A 23218-nucleotide genomic window follows, 5' to 3' on the forward strand; every position below is an offset into this window, starting at 1 on the left:
ATGCAGACTGGTGCAGCCATTATGGAAAACAATATGGTGTTACCTCAGAAAATTAAAAATTGAATTGCCATTTGACCCAGTGATCCCGCTTCTAGGAATATACCCTAAGAAGCCTGAAATACCAATCAGAAAGAATATATGTACCCCCATGTTCATAGCAGCACTATTTACAATAGGTAAGATCTGGAAACAACCCAGGTGTCCATCAGTAGATGAATGGATAAAAAAGCAGTGGTACATATACACAATGGAGTACTATGCAGCTGTAAGAAAGAAAGATCTCTTATCTTTTGAGACGACATGGAGGGACCCGGAGAGTATTATCCTAAGTGAAACAAGCCAAGCAGGAAAAGACAAATACCACATGATTGCACTTATTTGTGGAATATAATGAACATAACAGTCTGAGGAATAGAGTAGACTCAGAAACATGGAAGTAGGGTACAGACTGACAACCCTCAGAAGAGGGGGTAGTGGGGGGAGGGAAGAGATAAACCACAGAACTTATATGCATGTACGTATAACCAATGGACATGGACAACAAAGCTGAGGACGGGGCTGGGGTGATGGGGAGGAGGGTGTCAATGGGGTAAAAAAGGAGAAACATCTGTAACAAAAGTAAAATTTAAAATTTAAAGAAAAGAAAAAAATTTCAAAAATATATAACAATGCCATTCTTCACATTAATTTTTGTTTTGGAAAATTGGATTATTTTACATAAAATATGATTTCAGTGTCTATATATGATGGGTTCACTGTGGTTATTTTAAAATGAATTAATGAGTAAATAGTAAAAGTTTTTTCAGTGTTAAACTTATAATATGGTAAATATAAATAGATATTATCCAAAAAAGCTCTTTGGAATCTTCACTAATTTTTAAGAGTGTAAAGGAGAATCAAGAGCAGAAAAGTTTGACTCCTGCTGCTCTAGAATATTGGGAAGAAGCTTGGAATGTGTGGAGGAGGTGAAGTCATCTCACTGTCTAAGCTGTCACGTGTGAGAGGGATTGTGGACAAGACATTGTTGACAGCCTCTAGTAGCTGAGTGTTGCTGCTTACCAACAACCAGCAAGAGAAAGGGCCCTCTGTCATACAGCTGCAAGGAGATAAATACTGCCAACAATGTAAATAAACTTGGGAAGAGATTCTCCTTTAATTGAACCTCTAGATGAGAATATAGCCAGGCCAACACCTTGACAGCAGTTTTGTGAGCCCTTGAGCAGAGGACCCAGATAAGCTGTGCCTGGATTCCCAGCCCACAAAAACTGTGAGATAATAACTGTATGTTGTTTTTAAGCTCGTAAGTTTATGGTAATTTATTATGCAAAAATAAAAAATTAATACAACCCATGTCTCTTCATTCATTCCAAAAATGTATTGAGCATCTACTCAGTGCTGGGTATGTTCTAGGCACATATGACATCACAGTGAGACTGAGGCATTTTACCCACATAGAGGGTCTCAGCCAAAATCTTCAACCATTTTCCCCTTCATTTAAAGAGAAAATGTCATAATGACAGGTAGGTCAGTTGTGTGCACTCAGGTGCTGATTAGGTCAACACAGGCCTATCCTAGGATATAGGTACTTGATTAGAAGTCTTTGTAGCAGGAATTATCTTGGGCCCCAAGGTAAATGGTACCTCTACTTCCTATCACCTTGGAATAGCCCCAATAACAAAACATTACCAATTTCCATCCTAGGCTTCTGAAGTCAGAGTAAGAAAAAAGTAGGTCCTAAATGCCAGGGTGGGGACAGGTTATGTCGGAACCACCAGAAGAAAGGTTTGGAAGTTCTGAATCCTGAGCTTCACTTCCAGACTTGTGTCAGTATATCTGGTGTGGAGCACAGGGATCCATAGCATGAAAAGTTCCCCAGGTGATTGTAATACAAACTATTTAGTCATAGAAAGTTCTTCACATGTGACATTCCACAGTCATGTTGGCAGAAAGGGCCACTCATGTTTTTTTTTATAATGTTTGATCATACAACTTACTTTGAAAGAAGTTTGGCTGTTGGTCCTAAGGGAGTGTTCTGAAATATTCCAATGAGACAGACTAAGTGACCTGAGTGTGGGGCTCTTTGTATCATCAACTCACCCATGGCTTCTTTTGACTACAAACAATGTTTGCCCTTTTGCCTCTCTACTAGACTAGATGCAGTTTAAAGAAAGGAGAGATCCTTCTGTTCCAGGGATAGCTGATAAATTTGCACTTGATGAGTGATTGATCTCTCCAGATTTTTCGCGAGTCCACTAACCCAGATAATCTCACCATCTCTTATTCCTAGGCATTCCTGAAATAACACCTTAAGCTTTTGTGCTAGTTTTTTATCTCACCCAAATGCAAAGTTAGTGAGGGTCAGAACAAAATAGCCTTCCTACTGTAAACACATTTAACTTTTACTGGGGTCTCTGGTTCCTGCGTGAGCCGGCATGGAGGGAGACAGGGTTCAGGAGGGCTGCTTGATGCGCGCAGCGTGCATGCTGACAGGGGCCTCCCGCGGGTGGTGGCCCTACTCTTGGCTCCGCTGCGATCTCCCGGCTCCATGCTTGTCCCATAATGACAAGGTGTTGCAGCAGCTGGAGGTCCAGCTGGGCGCAGGGCAGCCAGGCCCCTCTCGTGGTGCAGGTGCACATTGCCCTGGGGACCGAGGCCAGCTTGCAGTGGCTTCTCAACACTGAGCCAGCTTCCCAGGCCCGAAGGGCTGCAGCGAGTGCTGCTCACCAACAACCAAACACTTTTGGGGATGTGTCCAAAGGCTTCATTAACCTGGCTGAGGCTAAAGTGAACAGCTACTGGGCTCTGAACTTGACCTCTGTGCTCTGCCGGACTTCCAGCATCCTGAAGGCCTTCCCAGACAGTCCCTCAGAAGGACTGTGGTTAACATCTCATCCCTCTGTGTTCTGCATCCCTTTAAGCGCCGAACACTGTACTGTACAGGGAAGGCTGCCCAGTGACATGATGTTCAAGGTCCTGGCCACAGAGAAACCTAGTGTGAGGGTGCTGAGCTATATGCCCCAGGGCCCCCTGGACACAGATATTCAGAAGTTGGCCAGGGAGACATCTATGGATGCAGATTTTTGAAAAAGGCTGCAGGAGCTGAAGACAAAGGGTGGAGCTGGTGCATTGTAGAATTTCAGCCCAGAAACTGCTAAGCTTGCTGCAGAAGGATATGTTCAAGTCTGGAGCCCATGTTGACTTCTATGATAAATAAGCCCATATCCTTGGCTTCCTGGGGCTCTCTGCCCCTTCTTTCAGCATACCCAAAGCCCTGTGCCTCCCTACATCCTGCCACAGTGGCACCACCAACCCTGCTTTACACAGAGGAGCATTCATGTCTACTGTCCTGCTCTCAGACCCAGCCAGCTGTGAGGTCCCTGGGGTGCCCAGTTCTCAGGAGTCTGTGTTGAGCACCCTGGATTAGGAGGAAGCTTGGGAGAGAGAAGTTATGGGCATTGGTGTTCTTTCTCTAGGAATAGAACTTTAAGGATGGGAAAAGTAGGACAAGAAGCTGAAACACTGAAGAGAGGGGGTTGGGTCTCCTGTCCAAGGCCAGTCCATGGGGGAAGGGGGCTAAGCTGTTTCAAATAGGAGGGCCCAGCAGATTCACAGGTGGCCTGGTTGGGGAAGGGGGCAATGCAAATTTTGGCCCACAGGATGCCCTTAACTGTGGAGTCTTAAGATAATGATAAACTATGCATATGCATTTATTTAATTTTAATTAGTCTTGTTTTTTCTATCAAATTCATGGATCTTATAAGAAAAAGCCAATTTAAATAATTGAACGATTTACAAAGCTGTACTCAAAATGCCACATGTATACACCTGTGCAATGACATAGACATCTACACACAGAAAATTATTCCTCACTTACAGACTCAAAGAACTTCCAAGGATCTGGTCTGGAACACCGTTTAATACATGCCCGTTATTTGTAGAGGAACAACAGCATGTTAGGATGATCTTCCAAAATTCCACAGCCAGGTAGTGAAAAATCTGGACTAAATCTTACAGTTTCTTGTCCTGAGAATTCTAATCCTTTAGTTGAGACCATGTCATAGCCCAATACCACAATCATAAATATAGACATATTCTGTGTTTTCTGAAATAATGTCCTAAAATGATCCCTTGCAGGCAATTTGTCCAAGGAAATCACTGTTTCTCATGTGCGTTCATTATGACTCATACTTGTGTAGGGTCTTTGCACAATGTCTGTGCTCCAGGATAAGAGGGAGCTAAGAGACTTAGGTTTCACTTCCTCTGTGAGTATCCATAACTAAGGGAACAACCCCTTCCAACACGACCTGTTTGGGATTCTCAGTCATTGTTAGTTTTCCCAAAACAGTAGGAGCCATCTTCGTTTTATCTCTGCATTCCTCACTGCTCTGAGGTTGTAACAGAAGGTTGATGTTTACTGAAGTGATAGTGTCTGATCTGTAGCTGTCTTTGTGAGTCTCAGCACATACTTCTTTCCTCCATTTGGGCCACCTGTGAAACTAAGGCGAAACCAGATCAAGAAACTTATTGGACAGACATTCAATTTAGGACTGTGTACACCAAGAAATATGTATAATGATGGACTGTTCTCATGGAGGAATTTGAAATATTTTTCTGGGTCAGAGTTATAAAAAGTAAGACTTGAGATTTTACTCATTTAAGCTCTAAATATTCATACTTTCAACTGTGGTGCCTTAAGTAATGATGTAAGCATGAGAATAGAGAACACATATATACAGCGCAAGATATATGTATTAGTCAATCCACCTCTTCCTTCCAGCTAGAAAAAGGGAGAAAGTTCTATGTCAAGGAATGAAAGGAAGTTTATGGTAGAGTTGAGAAGCATTTATGAGAACAAGAGATCAGACAGGAGAACAATTACTAAAGGAGAGTGTGGAGCTTCTTTCTTTAGGGATGTTTGACTGGCTGTTTTTGTTTCTTTGATTTCCACCATTCTTTAGAGGATGTTGGGACTGTTGATCTGTTAAGACTTTTCAATTTTTTTTTTAGTCAAATGTAATATGATCAAAAGGAAATGCAACAGGTATAGACAGAAAATTAATATATTTTAGGAATGTGTATGTTTTTATAAGGATCAAGTAAAGGTCAGGATATTTTAGAGAAATCAGAAAGAGAGAGAATCTGGATCTGAACTCCATCACAAGCTACATCCCAGGGAAGGGGTGAGGAAATATTCATTTTTAACACAGCAGCCAAATTAATCGCAGGTGACTTCAATCTATTATTTAAGCTCTTAATATGATTCTCAATTAGAAACCTCTCTTTGTGCAGGTCTCCTCAGCCCTGAAGGGTCTGAATCTCATCACCTCCATCATCAATGCTCATGGTTAGTAATGCCCTAGTCCTATTAGACTAGATTTTTACTTTCCTAACATGCTAAACCCGTGTCTATCTTAGAGATTTTGAAGTGCTCTTTTCTCTGCTGGGATGATTCTCTTCCTGGTCACTGCATGACCATCTGCTTCTCATCTTGCTCAGATTTTGCTCCCTTTGACAAGTCTTGCCTGCCTACTGTCTGCTGTCACCTCCATGACACATCTAAACCATTTCCATCACATTGCTCTGTCTGATATATTTTTTTCCTGACACTTTTCACTAGAAAGAATAACCTTATAGCCACTGCCCCAGGAGAATGTGGCACCATGAGAGAAGAAATCTCTCTTTATTTTCTTCGCATTATTAGTACCTATATTGTGCCTGAAACACAAAATATACTCAATAGATAGGTCCCGGATGAAAGAATAAATGACTGGGAGAAAGGATGAAGATAAAAAGTGGAGGGAGCCCTGGCCAGTTTGGCTCAGCGGTTAGAGCGTTGGCCTGCGGTCCGGAGAGACCCGGGTTCGGTTCCCGCTAAGGGCACGTACTTTGGTTGCAGTTTGTCCTTGGCCCTGGTTGGTCGTGCGGGTGGCAGCCACTCGATGTGTCCCTTCACGTCGATGTTTCTCTCTCTCTCTCCCTCCCACTCTATCTGTACAAAAAATGGAAAAATATCCTCGGGCGAGGATTAAAAAAAAAAAAAAAGTGGAGGGAGATTGGAACTGGAGGGTAACTGATTACCCCTCTTCTGAGGTGTAGAAGGTGCTGGTCCTAGACTGGGGAAAGTCATATGAACTGGTGACTGAAGTGACCGTGTCCTTCACAGTGATTCCATCTTTGCTGTGTTCAACATCCTCCTCCTGTTGTTCTTATGCCATGATGTATTTTACCTAAACTCAGTGAATTCTGTTGAGAATGGCAATTTTCCAAATCCAGGGTGTTTAGTATCTTCAGTCAACAACACACCTGGAAGTGCAAACCCACCAATGGCTTCTCTGACAAAATGCTCAAATGAAGCTGCTGTCCGTAGTCCTAATAAGAGCAAGATGTGGAGCAGTGCCTGGAATGGAAACTGTCTCTGAGGCCTTGAAAACAAGGCCAGGACTCCCAGTGCCAAGAACAGAAGGGTAAATTGGATGACATGCCAGCTCTGCTCTAGCCTAAGTCAGACACTCCAAAAGGACATCCCCCAACGCCCTTCACCCACTCACTTGAATGCTGCTGCTGACCACAGTTGTCAAGGGACCTTCCCTTCCTATTCCTCATTTATTCCTGAGTGCAGCCTTGTGTTGGAAGCAGGGGAAAGGGTCTCACTATCCAGCCCTTCCCTCTGTGGCTCTACAATCCCCTAACCCTGGAGCTTGTGCCCCTTCCTGAACTGAGTGTGAATGAAGCACTGATTCCTCCTTGGGGTATGCCGTGCAAGCCGGAATTGGCAAGAACGGCCTCACCCTGATGAGATATCCCAGTTTCGTGCCTTCTCCCTGCCCTTCCACCACCACATGACCAGCTGCCCCCTTTTCTAGGACATAGAAATTGCCAGGAAAGACTTCCTTCTCTTCTCCAGGCAGTACTAGAACCTGTGAATGTCCTACCTGATTAAATGATCTCATTCCACATTTGACTCACTCCCTGGATCCACCCCTCATGTAACCAATAATACCTGTAGAATTGATACATCACTCACAGAAAAATAACTCTGAGGTTAAAAAAAATTTTTTTGGTCTTATCACAAATGCCAGTTCTTTTCTTGTACTTTTTTTTTTCTTTTACAATAAAAAATGTTTACGCCTTTATAAAATTTATTACTTATTTATCAGGCAGAATCAGAGACATTTGATTTCCACTTACTCAACTGGGCCAGTTACCCCTGGGGGTGCAAATACACAGATCTGTTGAAGCTTCAGGTTTTCAACCTGAGGCAGAAAGAGAAAGTTTGAATTGCTTTATTTTACAAGAAACTGATTATCCTCATGTCTCCCTATTTCCTTCAAATCTTATATTAGCGCAAGGAAAAAAATGATCTACATGACAGCCGAGGGGCACAAACAGACACACAGAAACTTGTAGGTCATTCTGCACAGAAGTTTATTGTGAGTACACAGGAGTTTTTCAGCTCAGCAAAGCTTAAAGGAGTTTGTGGGCTGGTGATGAGGACCGATGCTGCTATCCAGGGTGGATGGTGGCGTGGGACCATGCCTGTGACTGCCAGGCTTGGCGCGTGAGCTTGGCACGGAGTGCTGACTCCGAGCTTAGTAGATTCTATCGAAGTGAACTGGACGTTTTCCTCTGTTACAGGCAACACTGTAGTTTCTCAGTAAGGCTACTTGCTGGTATTGACACTGCATGTAAGGTTGTGCAGGTCCTGTGAGGTTGCAGTAGGTAAGGTTCACTGCAGCTGTGCTTCTATAACAATTTCTATCAATTCCATTAAAGCAGGTTATATTTGTGTTGTAACAGACATTAACTATAGCAGCATATATTGTGTGGATGAAAGTATTTTCACCTTTGCACGCCCCCCCGGAACTATTAAAAATAAGGCCGTTAATTGGCTGCATTGCAATGGTGCACTGATTATTGGTCATATTTACGTGCTGAACTTGAAACCACTGAGCCCAGGTTAGGCCACCAGGTGGAGCATGGGAGGAGATCACCATTCCCAAGAGCCCCAGCAGCAGAAGGAGACAAAGCCGGGAATCCTTCTGTGTTGGAACCATGTTTCCTGTAAAAAGAGTAGAATTTCCTGCATCCCTGCCCAAGAGTGACACATCCCTCATCTCTCACCCTGCAGGGGGCTCTGCTGTCACTGAAGTTCTATTTCCTTTTCCTTCAGTGCCCCCAAGTCTGTTTTGTGTCCTAGGTACTAACCCAAACTCAGTCCTCCCACAGTTGCTGTCCCATCACTGGTCCTCCTGTCCCAGCTCAGGAGGCTCAGTGTCTTACCCAGTCTCTGTGCTGTGGCTGCTGTGAGAACAGATCCGGCTGGTTGTTCTGGGGTTCAGGAGCAGTGGGTCTCCCCCGTCCAGCCGAGTGAAGATATAGAGCAGCCCCTGTGGGTGGGGCCGGCAGAGCCAGGAGGGGTCTGAGTCTAAAATGTGAAGAAACCCACAGATTAGCACATGGTCCAGTTGTGCAAGGAGCCTCTTGTTTGGTCCTTTGCCGATCAACACACACCCAAGGACAGCGGCTGCTTTTCTGTGGTACAACTCTAATTGCAGGTGTCTATGCAGAGCAGAGCTCTGCCAGTGTGTCTGGTTTCTGTTGATAAAAACTGCGCTCTGGCTACAGAATGGCCATAGATTCTATGACTCTCCCTGGCGCAGGCACGGAGGAACTGAAGCACAGAAAGGCAGGCCTAGTTCTCAGAACAAATGGAGCCTAAGGGCTGCCTGCACAGGAGGAACCCAGGTCCCCTTCACTGAGTGATCTCCCTGGTTCCCTCTCAGCCAAACGTTCTCCATATCATCACCTCTTGGTGCTGCCAAGTTGAGCTCTGAGTTCCTTGCTGCTTGAAATCCTGAAGGTATATAGTAGTTTCTCATGTATACTTGAGGTTTGTCTTTTCTTCTGTCCTGTATGGGATTCACTTTCGCTTGTTTTAACACTGGCTTGATTTTTTAAAAATTATTTTTATTTTCAACTACAGTTGAGATACATCATCATATTAATTTCAGGTAATGACCAGACATTACATAACTTAATAAGTGATCATCCCAATAAATCCTGTACCCATCCACTACCATGCCTAATTATTAGAATAGTGTTGACTATGTTTCCTATGCTATACTTTACATCCCCATAACTATTCTGTAACAACCAATTTGTACTTCTTAACTTCTTCACCTTTTTCTCCCATTCTTACTACCCCCTTCCCATCTGGTAACCAACAAAAAGTTCTCTGTGTCTATGAGTCTGTTTTGTTCTGCTTGTTCATTTTGTTTGTAGATTCAATTGTTGATAGATATGTTTATTGCTATTTAATTGTTCATTTTCATCTCCTCCTCCTCCTCCTTCTTAAAGACTCTTTCCCATTTCATATAATACTGGTTTGGTGGTGATAAACTCCTTTAGCTTTTTCTTGTCTGGGAAGCTCTTTATCTGTTTTTTGATTCTAAATGATAGCTTTGCAGAATAGGATAATCTTGGTTGTAGCGCCTTGCTTTTTTTTCATCACTCTGAATATTTCTTGCCATTCCCTTTTGGCCTGCAAATTATCTTTTGAGAAATCAGCTGACAGTCTTATGAGAGTGCCCTTGTAGGTAACTAACTGCTTTTCTCTTGCTGCTTTTATTTATTATTATTATTTTTTATCCTCACCCGAGGATATTTTTCCATTTTTTTGTACAGATAGAGTGGGAGGGAGAGAGGAAGAGAGAGAGAGAGAAACAACGATGTGAAGGGACACATCGAGTGGCTGCCACCCGCACGACCAACCAGGGCCGGGGACAAACTGCAACCGAGGGACATGCCCTTAGCGGGAACCGAACCCGGGTCTCTCTGTACCGCAGGTCGATGCTCTAACCGCTGAGCCAAACTGGCCAGGGCTCTCTTGCTGCTTTTAAGATTCTCTGTCTTTAACCTTTTACATTTTAATTATGTTGAATCTTGGTGTGGGACTTTGGGCTTTATCTTGTTTGGGACTCTCTGTGCTTCCTGAACTTGCATGTCTGTTTCCTTCACCAAGTTAAGGAAGTTTTCTGTCATTATTTTTTCAAATAGGTTTTCAATTTCTTGCTCTCTGTCTTTTCCTTCCAGCAGTACCCATGATACAAATGTTGGTACACTTGAAGTTGTCCCTGATGCTCCTTACACTTCCCTCACTTTTTTGGATTCTCTTTTCTTTATGCTGTTCTGATTGAGTGTTTTTTATTTCATTATGTTACAATTTGATGGTTTGATCCTTGGCTCCACTTACTCTACTGTTGATTTCCTGATTCTTTCAGTTAGTGCATCCTTCATTTCTGACTGGTTCTTTTATATGCTGTTGAGGTCCTAAGTTTTTTGAGCATCCTTATAACAAATATTTTGAACTCTGTATCTAATAGATTGCTTATTTCCATTCTCTTTAGTCCTTTTCCTGGAATGTATTCTGTTCTTTCATTTGGGACATGTTTCTTTGTCTTCTCATTTTCACTGCCTCCCTATATTTGTTTCTATGTATTAGGTGTAGTTGCTACATCTCCTAGGCTTGATAGGGTGTCCTAATTTAGTAGGTGTCCTGTAGGGTCCAGTGGCAGAGCCTCCCTGATCTCACCAGTTGGGTGCGTGAGCTGCATCCCCATGTGGGCTGTACACCTTTCTGTTGTAATTGAGTCTTTATTACTGTTGAAATGTCAGTGGGAGGGATTTATTCAGGCTGATCAGCTGCAAGGACTGGCTGTGACCATTGACCATCTACCTCCGACCCTCTTGGAGGATCAGTTGTGCAGGGGTCCACCACACAGAGCAAGACTGAATTCAGCAGGGCTATTGTACCCACTGAGTCTAGCCCTTGAGTGTGTTGCTTGTGGAGCTGATTGGATGGTGGTGCTTTGACGTTGTCTGAAGCTGTCCACAGGGTGTGCTTGCTCTGGGGCTTCTTGGGAGGTGTGGGCCAAGGTTAGCCACTGCCTGCATTCTACCCAATACAACCAGGCATAAGCTACAAAGCAATCTGCAGATGGCTGCTTCTTGTGCTGGACTTGGATGTGCCCAGGCAAGGCCAAACTGTGAACCTAGGCTGGCTGCTGCTAGTGCCTGGCTTGGGGCCACTTAGTAAGAGGTATGGGGCTCACTGAGGCCAGATTTTAGGGAAATCTGAAGCATAAGCCAAGACAGACCATTCCTATGGTAAAGCCACTGGGAAGTTATGGTAAAGCTTGGGAGGGGCCAAAAGTTACGTGGCGCAGGGCCTCAGGGAATCATCAGGGTGGGGCAAACAGTTTGAGCCAGGTTGATGGCATCTCAGATATGGTGCCCATCTGACAGCCCTGTGGGGGAAATGCTCATCAGAGGAGTAATGGCTTCTGCCAGCACTTCTGTCTGAGAGAAAGCTGCCCCTCCAGCTCTTGCCCTGATGCCAAACACTTTATTTCCTCCCCATATGTCTCTGGTGCCTTTCAAGCTGCTGTCCCTGGCTGGAGCTCAGAGGGAGTGAGTTTGAATAAGTTTGTGCACGGGCTCTTTAAGAGGAGCTGCCTGGGACTTCAGAAGCCTTAGCCTCCCTCACCTTTAGCCTCCCTCAGCCTCAATCCATGCTGGTTTTTACAGCCAGAAGTTATGGGAATGTCTTTTCCTGGCACTAGAATCCTGATCTGGGGACCTGGTGTGGGACTGGGACCCCTCACTCCTCAGGAGGGCCCATCACAGCTGATATATATACCTTCTGACTTTTACCGCCACACATGGGTGTGGGACCAGCCCTTCTGCATCTCCCTTCCTACCAGTCTTGATGTAGCTTCTTTAATTTAATAGTTGTAGGACTTCCATTCATTTCAATTTCAGGCAGTTCTGAATGGTGGTTGTTCTGTAGTTTAGTTGTAATCTTCATGTGGTTGTGGGAGGTGATTACTGTGTTTACCTGCTGCCATCTTGACCAGAAGTCCCAACACTGGCTTGGTTTTTCACTTTCTGTGAAGTAGCATAACTTGAAAACACCCAGGGGAATGTCTTTTTGTAGAATCTGCCACAGAACAAACATGCGGTATCATTTAAAGGAGATTGTGCACAGAGGGGACAGATATTTCAGTGGGGCAGGCCTCTTACTAAGAGATGTTAAATTTCTGGTCCAACTTCTAGGTTAGAAAACTGCATTAGACCCTTAAGTTGTATCACATGACCTTCCAACAAAAATAAGTTACATCATTTGTCACTACCATTCTATATTCTTGTTGTCTGAAAATGCCATAATTTTACTCTTGATGTCCATATTTCAACATGGACACAGTGGTGACCTGGTCAGGATCCTGTGCAGAGCTAATTGTGCTCTGCCTTAAAATCCTCTTCGTGCTGAAATTCATTAATAGATTTCATCATGAAGTGAATTCCTTTTATATATATTTTTTATTATTTTAAAATATGTTTTTATTGATTTTTTTAGAGAGAGAGGAAGGGAGAGAGAGATAGAAATATTGATGTAAGAGAGAAACATCAATCGGCTGCCTCCTGCATGCCATTCACTGGGGATCGATCCTGCAACCCAGGCATGTGCCCTGACTGGGAATCGAACTAGGACCTCTCAGTCCATGAGACGATGCTCAATCCCCTGAGCCACACCAGCCGGGTGAAGCAAATTCCTTTTAATGTGTGTTCTGTGGAAATCACCTTTATAAGTGACGAGGACATAAAATTGCCTGAGATGTAGTGTCACTCTTCTGTGTTGCTGACAGCCATATTGAGTAGAAAGATCTGTATTCAAGTGTCTATGTTATGAGGTAAAAGGCGTATACTGTGGTTACAGGAGGTGCATCTGGTCAAACACCTGTTCTGATCAGCACATACAGTGTTATTTATAATATTGGATTTTTGGTGTCAACTTTTCAAACGAGAATAGTTCACATAAATTTGCATGTTTATCTTATTTATAAAAATCAGAAACTGTTCATTGGTGCACTAAATTTCCATTACCATAAGGGATCAATTAAAGTCGAGTCAGCTACTGCCTCTGTTGAAGGGGGCAATTGTTAGAGGTCTCCACTGACCATACTCCCTACTGATTGATGTCCTGTCTGTTCACTCAGTGATGGAACATGCCTGGCTCCTGTAGACAATGTGTTTGTGACCTATTAGCCTTGTTACAAGTGTCTTGATAAGCAACTCACAAGTGTCTTGATAAGCAACTCACATAATAACCTGCCCGATATGCAACCATGCTTTCCCTTTAAAATTGTATTCAGAGCACACCTTCTAAGATTTTTCTCTATACATTTCACTGCCCTCTCCGCCTCCAGGACTAGTGCAGATAATATTCAAGATCTTTTAGAGGGGCTTCTTTATATGAAGCAGGAAAAAATATGTCTATGTTAATTAAAGTACACTGTAACTTCAGTGTAATTTTGTCTTGAATAGACAAAAAAAACTTTTTATGGGCTCTTTCTGTTTTGTTTTTTTAATCTTTTCATTAGCACAACCTCCCTTGCCAACCAATTGAGTGCACATATCTGGACCTGATCCATATTTCCACTGAGCATAAAAGCCAGAATTATGCCCCAGTATTATTAAGTCACTTGATGAAATCTAGGAACATTTTAAGATACTGTCCCAGGAAACAACTTCTGCATTTGTGGCTAAAACCAATGTTGAGAATAATGGTCTCAGCATTAGTCAATGTCTCTTTTATCAGGGGCCCATGTACAAAAGTATGATGTTCATTGCTTACAATTTCTTCAGCCCAGGGTACTCTTGCAGTGTCTGCCTTTAAGCTGCTGATAGGGAGATGCTAACTGTCAATACCTTCCTGTACATGGCTTTCCCAATGCAGGAACCCTGTGGGGGAACAGCAATGAACACTGCTTGCTGATACTGCTTGAAGGACTGTCCTAACAACATGTTTCAGGTTAACTGAATTGCAGCAAATGGAGTGAGATTTAACTAAGTCTAAGATCAAAAGACAGTTGGTGTGCTGGGCTCTCCCTGGTCTTTCGGAATCAGCAAGGTAGTTCCAGCCCTGCTTTCTTTCTTTTTAAATATAGTTTTATTGCTCAGCAGGTGTGGCTTAGTGGTTGAGCGTCGACCTGTGCACCAAGAGGTTGCTGGTTCAATTTCTGGTCAGGGCACATGCCCAGGTTGTGGGCCCGATTCCCAGTGGTGGGCATGCAGGAGGTGGCCAATCAATGTTCTCTCTCATCAATGTTTCTAGCTCTCTCTCCCTTCCTCTCTCTCTAAAAAAAATAAAGAAAGAAAAAAAATAGTTTTATTTATTATTATTATTATTATTACTATTTAATACTTACCTGAGGATACTTTTTTTTTTTAAGTGTTTCCCCCTCAACCACCTTTATTAATTCTTAGAGAGAAAGGAAAGAGAGGGCGAGAAAGATAGAAACATTGATGAGAGAGAACACTGATTGGCCACCTTCTGCATGACCTCCACTGGGGATTGTGCCCCAACTAGAGAATCAAACCAGTGACCTGTTTGTGCATGGGTCGATGCTCAACCACTGAGCTACACCAGCCGGGCCTGAGGACACTTTTCCACTGACCATTTAGATACAGTGGGAGGGATGAAGGGTGAGAGAAGGTGAGAGAGAAACATTGATAAGAGAGAGACACATCAAGTGGTTGCTTCCCACACGAGCCCAACCAGGGCCAGGGATGGAACCTACCATGGAGGTACTGCCCTTAACCGGGAATCAAACCTGCGACTCTTTGGTTTTATCCATGGCCCAGGCTCTAACCACTGAGAAAACTGGCCAGGGCTTAATATAGTGTTATTGATTTGAGAGAGAGAGGAAAGGAGAAAGAGAGAGAGAGAGAGAGAGAGAGACCATCCATGTGAGAGGAAATATCTATGTGAGAGAGAAACTTCTGTATGAGAAACACTGATCGGTTGCCTCCTATATTCTCCCTTCTGGGGATCGAGCCCACAACCAGGTATGTGCCCTGACTAGAAATCAAACCAGTGATCTTTCAGATGCATGAGATGAAACCCAACCAACTGAGCCACATTAGCAGCAGCCATACTTTCTTTTTGTGGGAGTGTTTACATATCCCTTCTGAAGATCATTGAACAAAAGCAGAACTTGACCTCTATGATCAAGTTTCTGGAATGGTACAAGAAAAGAATGAGCCTTTCTTCTTTTCCTCAAACATGAGAAATTCTTCCCTTCCCTGGAGAGAAAAAACTCAGGAGAAAAACAGCTCAGATGGAATTTTTGACATTTATGTCTGAAGAGGCATGGTACAAAATGTTCTCCCCCCAAATTGGAAAATTGCCTTCAGTTGAGTTTAAAACAATGTATTAACTGAGTTCTCAGGACTCACGGAAAATTCATTAATTATATATATGTGTGTTAGCATGTTTGTAAATAAAATGATTATATAAGTATTGTGGTACAGTGATAAAGATGATAGGTTTAGAATAGCCTTGTCCAGTGTTTAGTCCCAACTGTTTTTATCTTTACTATAAGAATTGATCAGTTACGCCTGGTGGGTATGGCTCAGTGGCTGAACATCAACCCATGCATCAAGAGGTTGCCACTTTGATACCCTGTCAGGGCACATGCTCAGGTTGTGGGCCTGATCTCCAGTGGGGGGCATGCAGGAGGCAGCCAATCAGTGTTTCCTCTCATTGATATTTCTATCTCTCTCCTCCTCTCCCTTCCTCTCTCTCTAAAATCAATAAAGAAACAAAATTAAAAAAAAAAAGTCTATCAGGTACTATTCTTCTCTGTGCAATCTTCTACTCTGTAAAGCACTGATGACAATAATACAGACATAACTGTTTTATAGAAGAAATTTAAAGTGGAATATATGTGTGTATGTAAAATACATTGCATAGAACATTGCACATTGTAAAAAACTATCTTAACAAGGAAAATAGATCTTATTCATCAAGTTGTCAGTGTGCTATCTGGTATTGCTCTAACCCTTGCGTGATATTTAGGATGAGCTAGAAGATGCTTGTTTATCTTCCTTACTCCCCAAGGTGAAGGCATTAGAACTATAACTCAGGGTTCCATCTGTTTTTGACCAAGTTCTGCTTAGGTGGACAGCAACTCATATTGGCAACTCCCCTTCTTTTTTTTTATCCTCACCCAAGGACATTTTTAAATTTTTTTTGTTCAGATAGAGTGGGAGGGAGAGAGAGAGAGAGAGAGAGAGAGACAGAGAGAGAGAGAGAGAGAGACATCAACGTGAAAGCGACACATCGAGTGATTGCCACCCACACAATCCAACCAGGGCCAGGAACAAACTGCAACCAAGGTACATGCCCTTAGCGGGAACCGATCCAGGGTCTCTCTGGACTGCAGGCCGACGCTCTAATCGCTGAGCCAAACCCGCCAGGGCTCTATCTTCTAAAATTTTTAAATAATCATTCTTTCTCTTACAGCCCATATGCAACCTGATGGTGAAGTCTGTTGTTTCTTTCTTCGAAACATATAGAATCTGACCATGTCTTAATAACTTTACCGTCACCCCCAATCTGAGCCACCATCATGTATCACTGGGAATACTGGGCTTTCTGCTGCCACCTTTAAACCCTACTATGCGCCCTGGCCGGTTTGGCTCAGCGGTTAGAGCATCGGCCTGTGGTCCGGAGAGACCCGGGTTCAGTTCCCGCTAAGGGCATGTATCTCGGTTGCAGTTTGTCCCCGGCCCTGGTTGGTTGTGCGGGTGGCGACCACTCGATGTGTCCCTTTCACATCGATGTTTCTCTCTCTCTCTTCCTCTCTCTCCCTCCCACTCTACCTAAACAAAAAATGGAAAAATGTCCTCGGGTGAGGATGATAAAAAAATAAAAAATAAAAAAATAAATAAACCCTACTATGCAAGAGCAGCCAGATAGATCCTTTTAAAACATAACCCAGGTGATGCAACTCTGCTCAAAATTCTCTAGGGTTTATTACATTATGAGTAAAAGTTAAAAGCCTTACAATAACTCATGTGCTGTTACAGGACCTAGCTTTCCAAACCCGTTACTTTTCAGAATGAACCCCCTTTTCTCCCTCTCACTTGATCTCCTCTAGTTTCCTGGCCTCTTTGCTGTGTGTTGAGGACACCAGGCATATCCCCATCTTAGGGCCACTCCAGCCTCACCCACCACCTGTGTGCATGCTAACTCCCTCAAATCTTTGCTCACAAGTTATTTTTCAAGGAGACCTACTTTGACTATTTTACTTTAAAATTTTATTATTGCAGGAATGAATGAATGTCGCGGTATGGCTTTCTAATCTACAATTCACTGTACTCTTCTTTCTGCCACGTAAAGCCCCTAAACTCTTTCCCATCAAATACTTTGTCTTTCTGATGTCATAAGAACCTGAATACGGTTAAATGGTGGTAAGCAATAAAGGATAGTTATGGCTTAATTAACAGCTTATCAGAACTCAGATGATGAAAACAGAACCTAGTTTATCTGTTTTTTATGCTCTTTTTTCCTCCACCAAAGCTCTACTATCAGACAGACATTCCTCATATATTTGTATGATGGCTGCAGCAACTCTGGACCTTACATTCTCTCAGGATTAAGTCCAGTAGAAAATAGCACCTGCATTCATCCCCTGATATTCCTAGTAAATGTCTCTTACTGGGTCAAGTGCCCATTTCAGAAGCAACCACTGTGTCCAGAGAAATGAGACACAGGCACTGATTAGTTCATCATTGGAGCTGTAGTAGAGCCAGTCCATCCAAACCACTGGGGCAAGATGGAAGGTTAGTTTTCCAAAGAAAACTGGAACATAGTTCCTAAAAGATGAAGTGAAGACTGGCCCATCCCCAGACAACCAATATTCCCCATCCTGCTGTTTGTACTTGAACCCTCTTACACTTTATCTCACTATACCCACTTTACACCTGTTATCCTTCCCTTCTGGTATCAGGATGACTGGCGTGAATGTTCCTGAGAGAAAGAAGCTATTTCTTGGTCATCTTTTTGTCCCCACTCTCAGCTCCTTGCTAAGCACAGAGCAGGCTCCCATAATGTGTGCTCCTGTGGTATTTGACACTTTCCTCCATGACAGAGGTTCTTCTGACACTCAGTCTCTTATGAGCAGTCAAGACCCAATTATCACAGGCTTCCTAGGATGCATTCCTAATTCCCATGTTCTACTTCATTGGTTTACATTTATACATACAGTGTTATAAGATTTGTAAAGTTATTGTTTTCTAATGAGGAAATGAACTGTTTTAATTCCAGTTTTGTGGTAGACTTTTTTTTTTTTTTTTTTTTTACTGCTTGTAAAAGTGTTGACCCCAGTGTCAATCAGTGATAAGTGTTTGTAAATGTTTCTGGGTTTTATTTAACCCATTTTGGAAAACTTGTTGCTAGATCTCTCTCTCTCTCTCTCTCTCTCTCTCTCTCTCTCTCTCTCTCTCCTTTTCTATCTTTACTGAATCTATTCTTTTTCTGTTTGTGACAAAAATGGAAATCAACAACACCACATATATTTGTACTTTCATGATTAGTCACCATCTCTATGTAAAGACACTCTTCCATTTTCTATTTATTAAAATACATTTTAAGACAAGCAATCATTTCATGTTAAATTAAATTTTCTTATCTAAATTTTTGTTGGGTAAGCTGCGAATTGTCCAGTAACTGTGAGTTATCACAACTACTAATTTTAGGTATGTGCTTTTTATTCTTGGTCATCTTCCAAGGGTTAGGCTAATCTCACACTAAAAAAGTACCTTTTTCTTTAGTATAAAGACATGTTTTTTTTCATAAAGAATAAATTTTTAAATCTTTTGTTGTCTTGCTCCCTGCCATATACTCTCTCCAGAAAGTTAAGGTCAGATAAAGGACATTGGTTTGAATCAGAGGCCAGCCACTTCTGAGTAATGAGATTCCATACATACAACTTGGCCATGTGGAACATCCCAGAGGATTGGACACTTTAACTCGAACACATGAAATTGTGGAATAAGTAAATATTAACACACACTTGTCAGAATTGTCGTGTGAATCAAACAAAAATTATTAAACATACTAAAGGTAAAAAAGAGGTAGTTCCTCTTTCCTTGGCCAATTATAAAGAAGCTAGAAGTTAAAGAATATTGAAATCTAGGTATTAGGTCTCAGCTCAGTTTCTCACCAGAAATTAGTCTTGCCCTGTTGCCTAGTTAGACAAAAGGCTGTTGATGCCTATCTGTCCAGTAAACCCAGCAAAACGTGTAAAATATACTTACTTTATAACTTGTCGATTGACTGTGTACACCACCCATTGCCTTCATTAGCAGTTTTCTAACTTAGTTGATTTTGAAGTTCTGGAAGGTCACATGTACTGATTTCTTCCCTTGCCTTACAAAATGGAGCTCATGTCTTAGGCAACTTCCCCCATAATGAGAACACTCAATTTTAATTGTGGAAACAAAACCAATGCAATCTTTACACAAAAGTGATTACTTTTTTGGCCTAAATTCACTAACAAGTGATTTTAAGAAAAATTAGATTTTACTGGATTAACAATTCTCAAATAGAAACCCAATCTGAAAACAATATTTCTCCTTAGTTAGACTTATATAAAGCAATATGGACACACACACACACACACACACTCGTACACACATTAATGCATAACTAGGAAGTGAAAGACAGAGAATGACAGAGCTGAAAGCGATCTTTAGTCTATAACCTTCACTTTGGAGATGAGGAATAGAAGAATGAGGTGATTTGCAAACTTCTAATAGCTATCTGGGACAGGCACCAAACTGTAAGTTTCTTCATCTTTGTGTTGATGTCATAGGCACTCTGTGATGCTGATCAACACTCTAGGTGTGAAATGGTAAACATTAAATTAGTCCTACTAGGCAATCTGTTTAAGATCATTGACAGGCTTCAGAGTTTTCCATATGGCCTTCACCCTAAGGTCTGGGGAAAAAAAATCCACAATGTGATTTCTGTAAGATTAGAGGAAGGACAGAGGCATTGGAGGTTCCATTTGTGCTAGGACTATCCATTTCTGAGAGGAACACATCTGTCTCTGTGGATGTCATCTCTTCTGCAAAAACCCTTCTCTGGAACTCCCAGGTATTAACAAAGAGTCAGAGTATTAAACCCAGAGACTGGAACCTGACACCCAGGCATTACTCGAAAACTCTGAGCACAAATTGGTAAGTTTCCTAATGATGGGCCCTGTACATGGAAGATTGAGAATTTTTATTGTGGGTTAGAGAAATAGGTGGGGAAACATGCATTACTCTGTTAGAATTGAAATGCTCACAATTTTTTCTTCTTTACAGAGTTTAAAACAGGCATATGTGTTTATAGAATGGAAATATTTTGTAAGATGCGAGGCCTATGGATCTGTCAATTCCTTTCTGAGCTGGTGCCTTGTAGAAAAGGGTTGGCGTGGCACCCACCTCCCTCACAAGCTGTGGCATCAGATGGCTGATAGGTACAAAAAGTTTAGAGATGGAAGTTTACAGGTTAACTCATCTGCTCAAGTGAGGTGCAAGAATCACTTTGGGTTTGAAATAACCTTGTATGACAGGCCCAAGAAGGGGTGAGTGAAAGGAAGGAACCTCCTTTACTGACAAGTCATTCTCCCCTCTTCTCAGCTCTTACCCAGAGCAAAGAAGTGTGAGCTAGAAGGATGTGAAAACAGTAGTTGCCCCGAGTACAAGGGAAGAAATGTAGATAGGGACAGGAGGGGAAAGTTTGCGACATTGAGTATTTGGGCCAAGAGTTCTTAGAAATAGGTATCTTGGTGAAAAGGACTATAGCCTGGTCTCTGACCCTGCTTTTCCTTGACCTGCTTTCACAGGAAACATGAATCTGATGTGGCCTCCTTCTCCTGCTCTTCCTGAAGCAAACTGTCTTCAGTCCAGGCCTGCCCTTCTCAACATAACATATAGGTCATGGGTCCCCGGAGGACACCACTGATAGACACTATGGTGGGATGATGAGATGACATTAGTTGGTTCATAGGTGTAAATGCAGGCAGATCAACACCTTTATTCAGGAGGATTTGGCCACAATAGCAGATTTCTTTCTTTTTAAAATATATTTTTAAATTAATTTATTTTTGTTATAGATGTTTTCTCTTTTTTCCCCCATTGACACCCTTCTCCCAATCTTCTCCCGCCTCTCATCCCCAGCATTGTTGTCTATGTCCACTGATTATGCATACATGCATATAAGTTCTGTGGTTTATCCCTTCCCCACCCCCTCTTCTGAGGTTTGTCAGTCTGTACCCTACTTCCATGTCTCTGGGTCTATTTTGTTCATCAGTTTGTTTTATTCGTTATATTTCCCAAATGAGTGAGATCATGTAATATTTGTCTTTGATTGGCTTGTTTCACTTAGGATAATACTCTCCAGGTCCTTCCATGTTGTCTCAAAGGATAAGAGATCTTTCTTTCTTGCAGCTGCATAGTATTCCATTGTGTATATGTACCACAGCTTTTTTATCCACTCATCTGTTGATGGACACTTGGGCTGTTTTCAGATCTTAGCGGTTGTAAATAGTGCTGCTATGAACATAGGGGTACATATATTCTTTCTGATTGAGGTTTCAGGCTTCTTAGGATATATTCCTAGAAATGGGACCACTGGGTCAAATGGCAGTTCAATTTTTAATTTTTGAGGTAACACCATAGTGTTTCACATAGTGGCTACACCAGTCTGCATTCCCACCAGCAGTGTACTAGAGTCCCCTTTTCTCCACACCCTCGCCAGCACTTATTATTTGATGATTTGTTGATGGCAGCCATTCTGGCAGGTGTGAGGTGATACCTCATTGTTGTTTTAATTTGCATATCTCTAATGATTAGTGGTGTTGAGCATTTTTTCATATATCTCTTGGCCATTGGTATGTCCTGTTTGAAGAGGTGTCTCTTTAGGTCCTCTGCCCATTTTTTAAATTGGGTTTTTTGTTTTGCTTTTGTTGAGTTGTATGAGTACTCTATATATTTTGGAAATTAACCCCTTATCTGATGTATCATTGGCAATTATGCTCTCCCATATAGTGGGTTCCCTTTCCATTTTGATGGTTGTTTCTTTTGCTGTGCAGGAGCTTTCTAGTTTGATGTAGTTCCATGTGTTCATTTTTTCTTGTTTCTTTTACCTTAGGCATTGTATCTGTGAAAATTCTGCTGTGTGTGATGTCTGAAATATTGTTGACTACATTTTCTTCTAGGATTTTTATGGATTCACAAGTCACATATAAGTCTTTAATTTATTTTGAGTTTATTCTTGTGTATGGTGTAAGTTGATGGTCTAGTTTCATTTTTTTGCATGTAGCTGTCCAATTTTCCCAACACCATTTATTGAAGAGGCTGTCTTTACTCCATTGTATGCTCTTGCCTCCTTTGTCAAATATTAATTGAGCATAGTGTCTTGGGTCCATTTCTGGGTTCTCTGTTCTGTTCCATTGATCTATCTGCCTGTTCTTGTGTCAGTACCAGACTGTTTTGATTACAGTGGCTTTATAGTATAATCTGATATTCGGTACTGTGATCCCTTCTACTTTGTTCTTCTTTTTCAAAATTGCTATGGCTATTTGGGGTCTTTTTTGGTTCCATATAAACTTTTGAAGTATTTGTTCTAGTTCTGTGAAACATGTCATTGGTATTTTGATGGGGATTGCATTGAATCTATAGATTGCTTTGGTAGTATGGACATTTTGATGATGTGAATTTTTCCAATCCATGAACAAGGTATATACTTCCACTTTTTTATATCTTCTTCTATTTTTTTTCCCAATAACCTGTAGTTTTCTGCGAATAGGTCCTTTATTACTTTGGTTAAGTTTATTCCTAGGTATCTTAATTTTTTTGCTGCAATGGTAAATGGGATTGTTTTTTAGTTTTTCTTTCTGTGAGTTCATTGTTGGTGTGTAAGAATGCATTGATTTCTTTCTTTTTTTTATCCTCACCCGAGGACATTTTTCCATTTTTTTGCTCAGGTAGAGTGGGAGGGAGAGAGAGGAACAGAGAGAGAGTGAGAAACATCGATGTGAAAGGGACACATCGAGTGGCTGCCACCCGCACAACCGACCAGGGCCGGGGACAAACTGCAACCGAGGTACGCGTCCTTAGCGGGAACCGAACCCGGGTCTCTCAGGACCGCAGGCCGACGCTCTAACCACTGAGCCAAACCAGCCAGGGCTGCATTGATTTCTTGATGTTAATTTTGCATCCTGCTACTTTGCCAAATTCATTTATTAAATTTAGTAGATTTTTTATGGCGTTTTTAGGGTTTTCTATATAAACATCATGTCATCTGCCAATAGTGAGGTTT

The 23218-nt window shown here is 42.0% G+C and overlaps 1 protein-coding gene and 1 pseudogene across 1 annotated transcript; one reads left to right on the top strand and one right to left on the bottom strand.

The window, feature by feature from the left end:
• The first annotated feature begins 2432 nt into the window (after positions 1-2432).
• Positions 2433-3214, top strand: LOC118623798 (annotated as a pseudogene).
• A 4316-nt stretch (positions 3215-7530) lies between these two features.
• On the bottom strand, positions 7531-8358 carry RNASE2 (ribonuclease A family member 2). Its single transcript, XM_036250961.1, has 2 exons — positions 8281-8358; positions 7531-8059 (listed from the first exon to the last, which is right to left on the bottom strand). Exon 2 carries the CDS (start codon positions 8052-8054, stop codon positions 7590-7592), a length of 465 nt encoding a protein of 154 aa, XP_036106854.1. The 5' UTR covers positions 8055-8059; positions 8281-8358; the 3' UTR covers positions 7531-7589.
• Positions 8359-23218: the final 14860 nt, after the last annotated feature.

This window comes from Molossus molossus, unplaced genomic scaffold (genome assembly GCF_014108415.1).
Source record: "Molossus molossus isolate mMolMol1 unplaced genomic scaffold, mMolMol1.p scaffold_m16_p_1, whole genome shotgun sequence".
Taxonomy (NCBI): Eukaryota; Metazoa; Chordata; class Mammalia; order Chiroptera; family Molossidae; genus Molossus; species Molossus molossus.

What these genes read in the sequence shown, in the direction of transcription:
- RNASE2 (XM_036250961.1), bottom strand. Translation starts at nt 8,054, where the DNA reads ATGGTTCCAACACAGAAGGATTCCCGGCTTTGTCTCCTTCTGCTGCTG.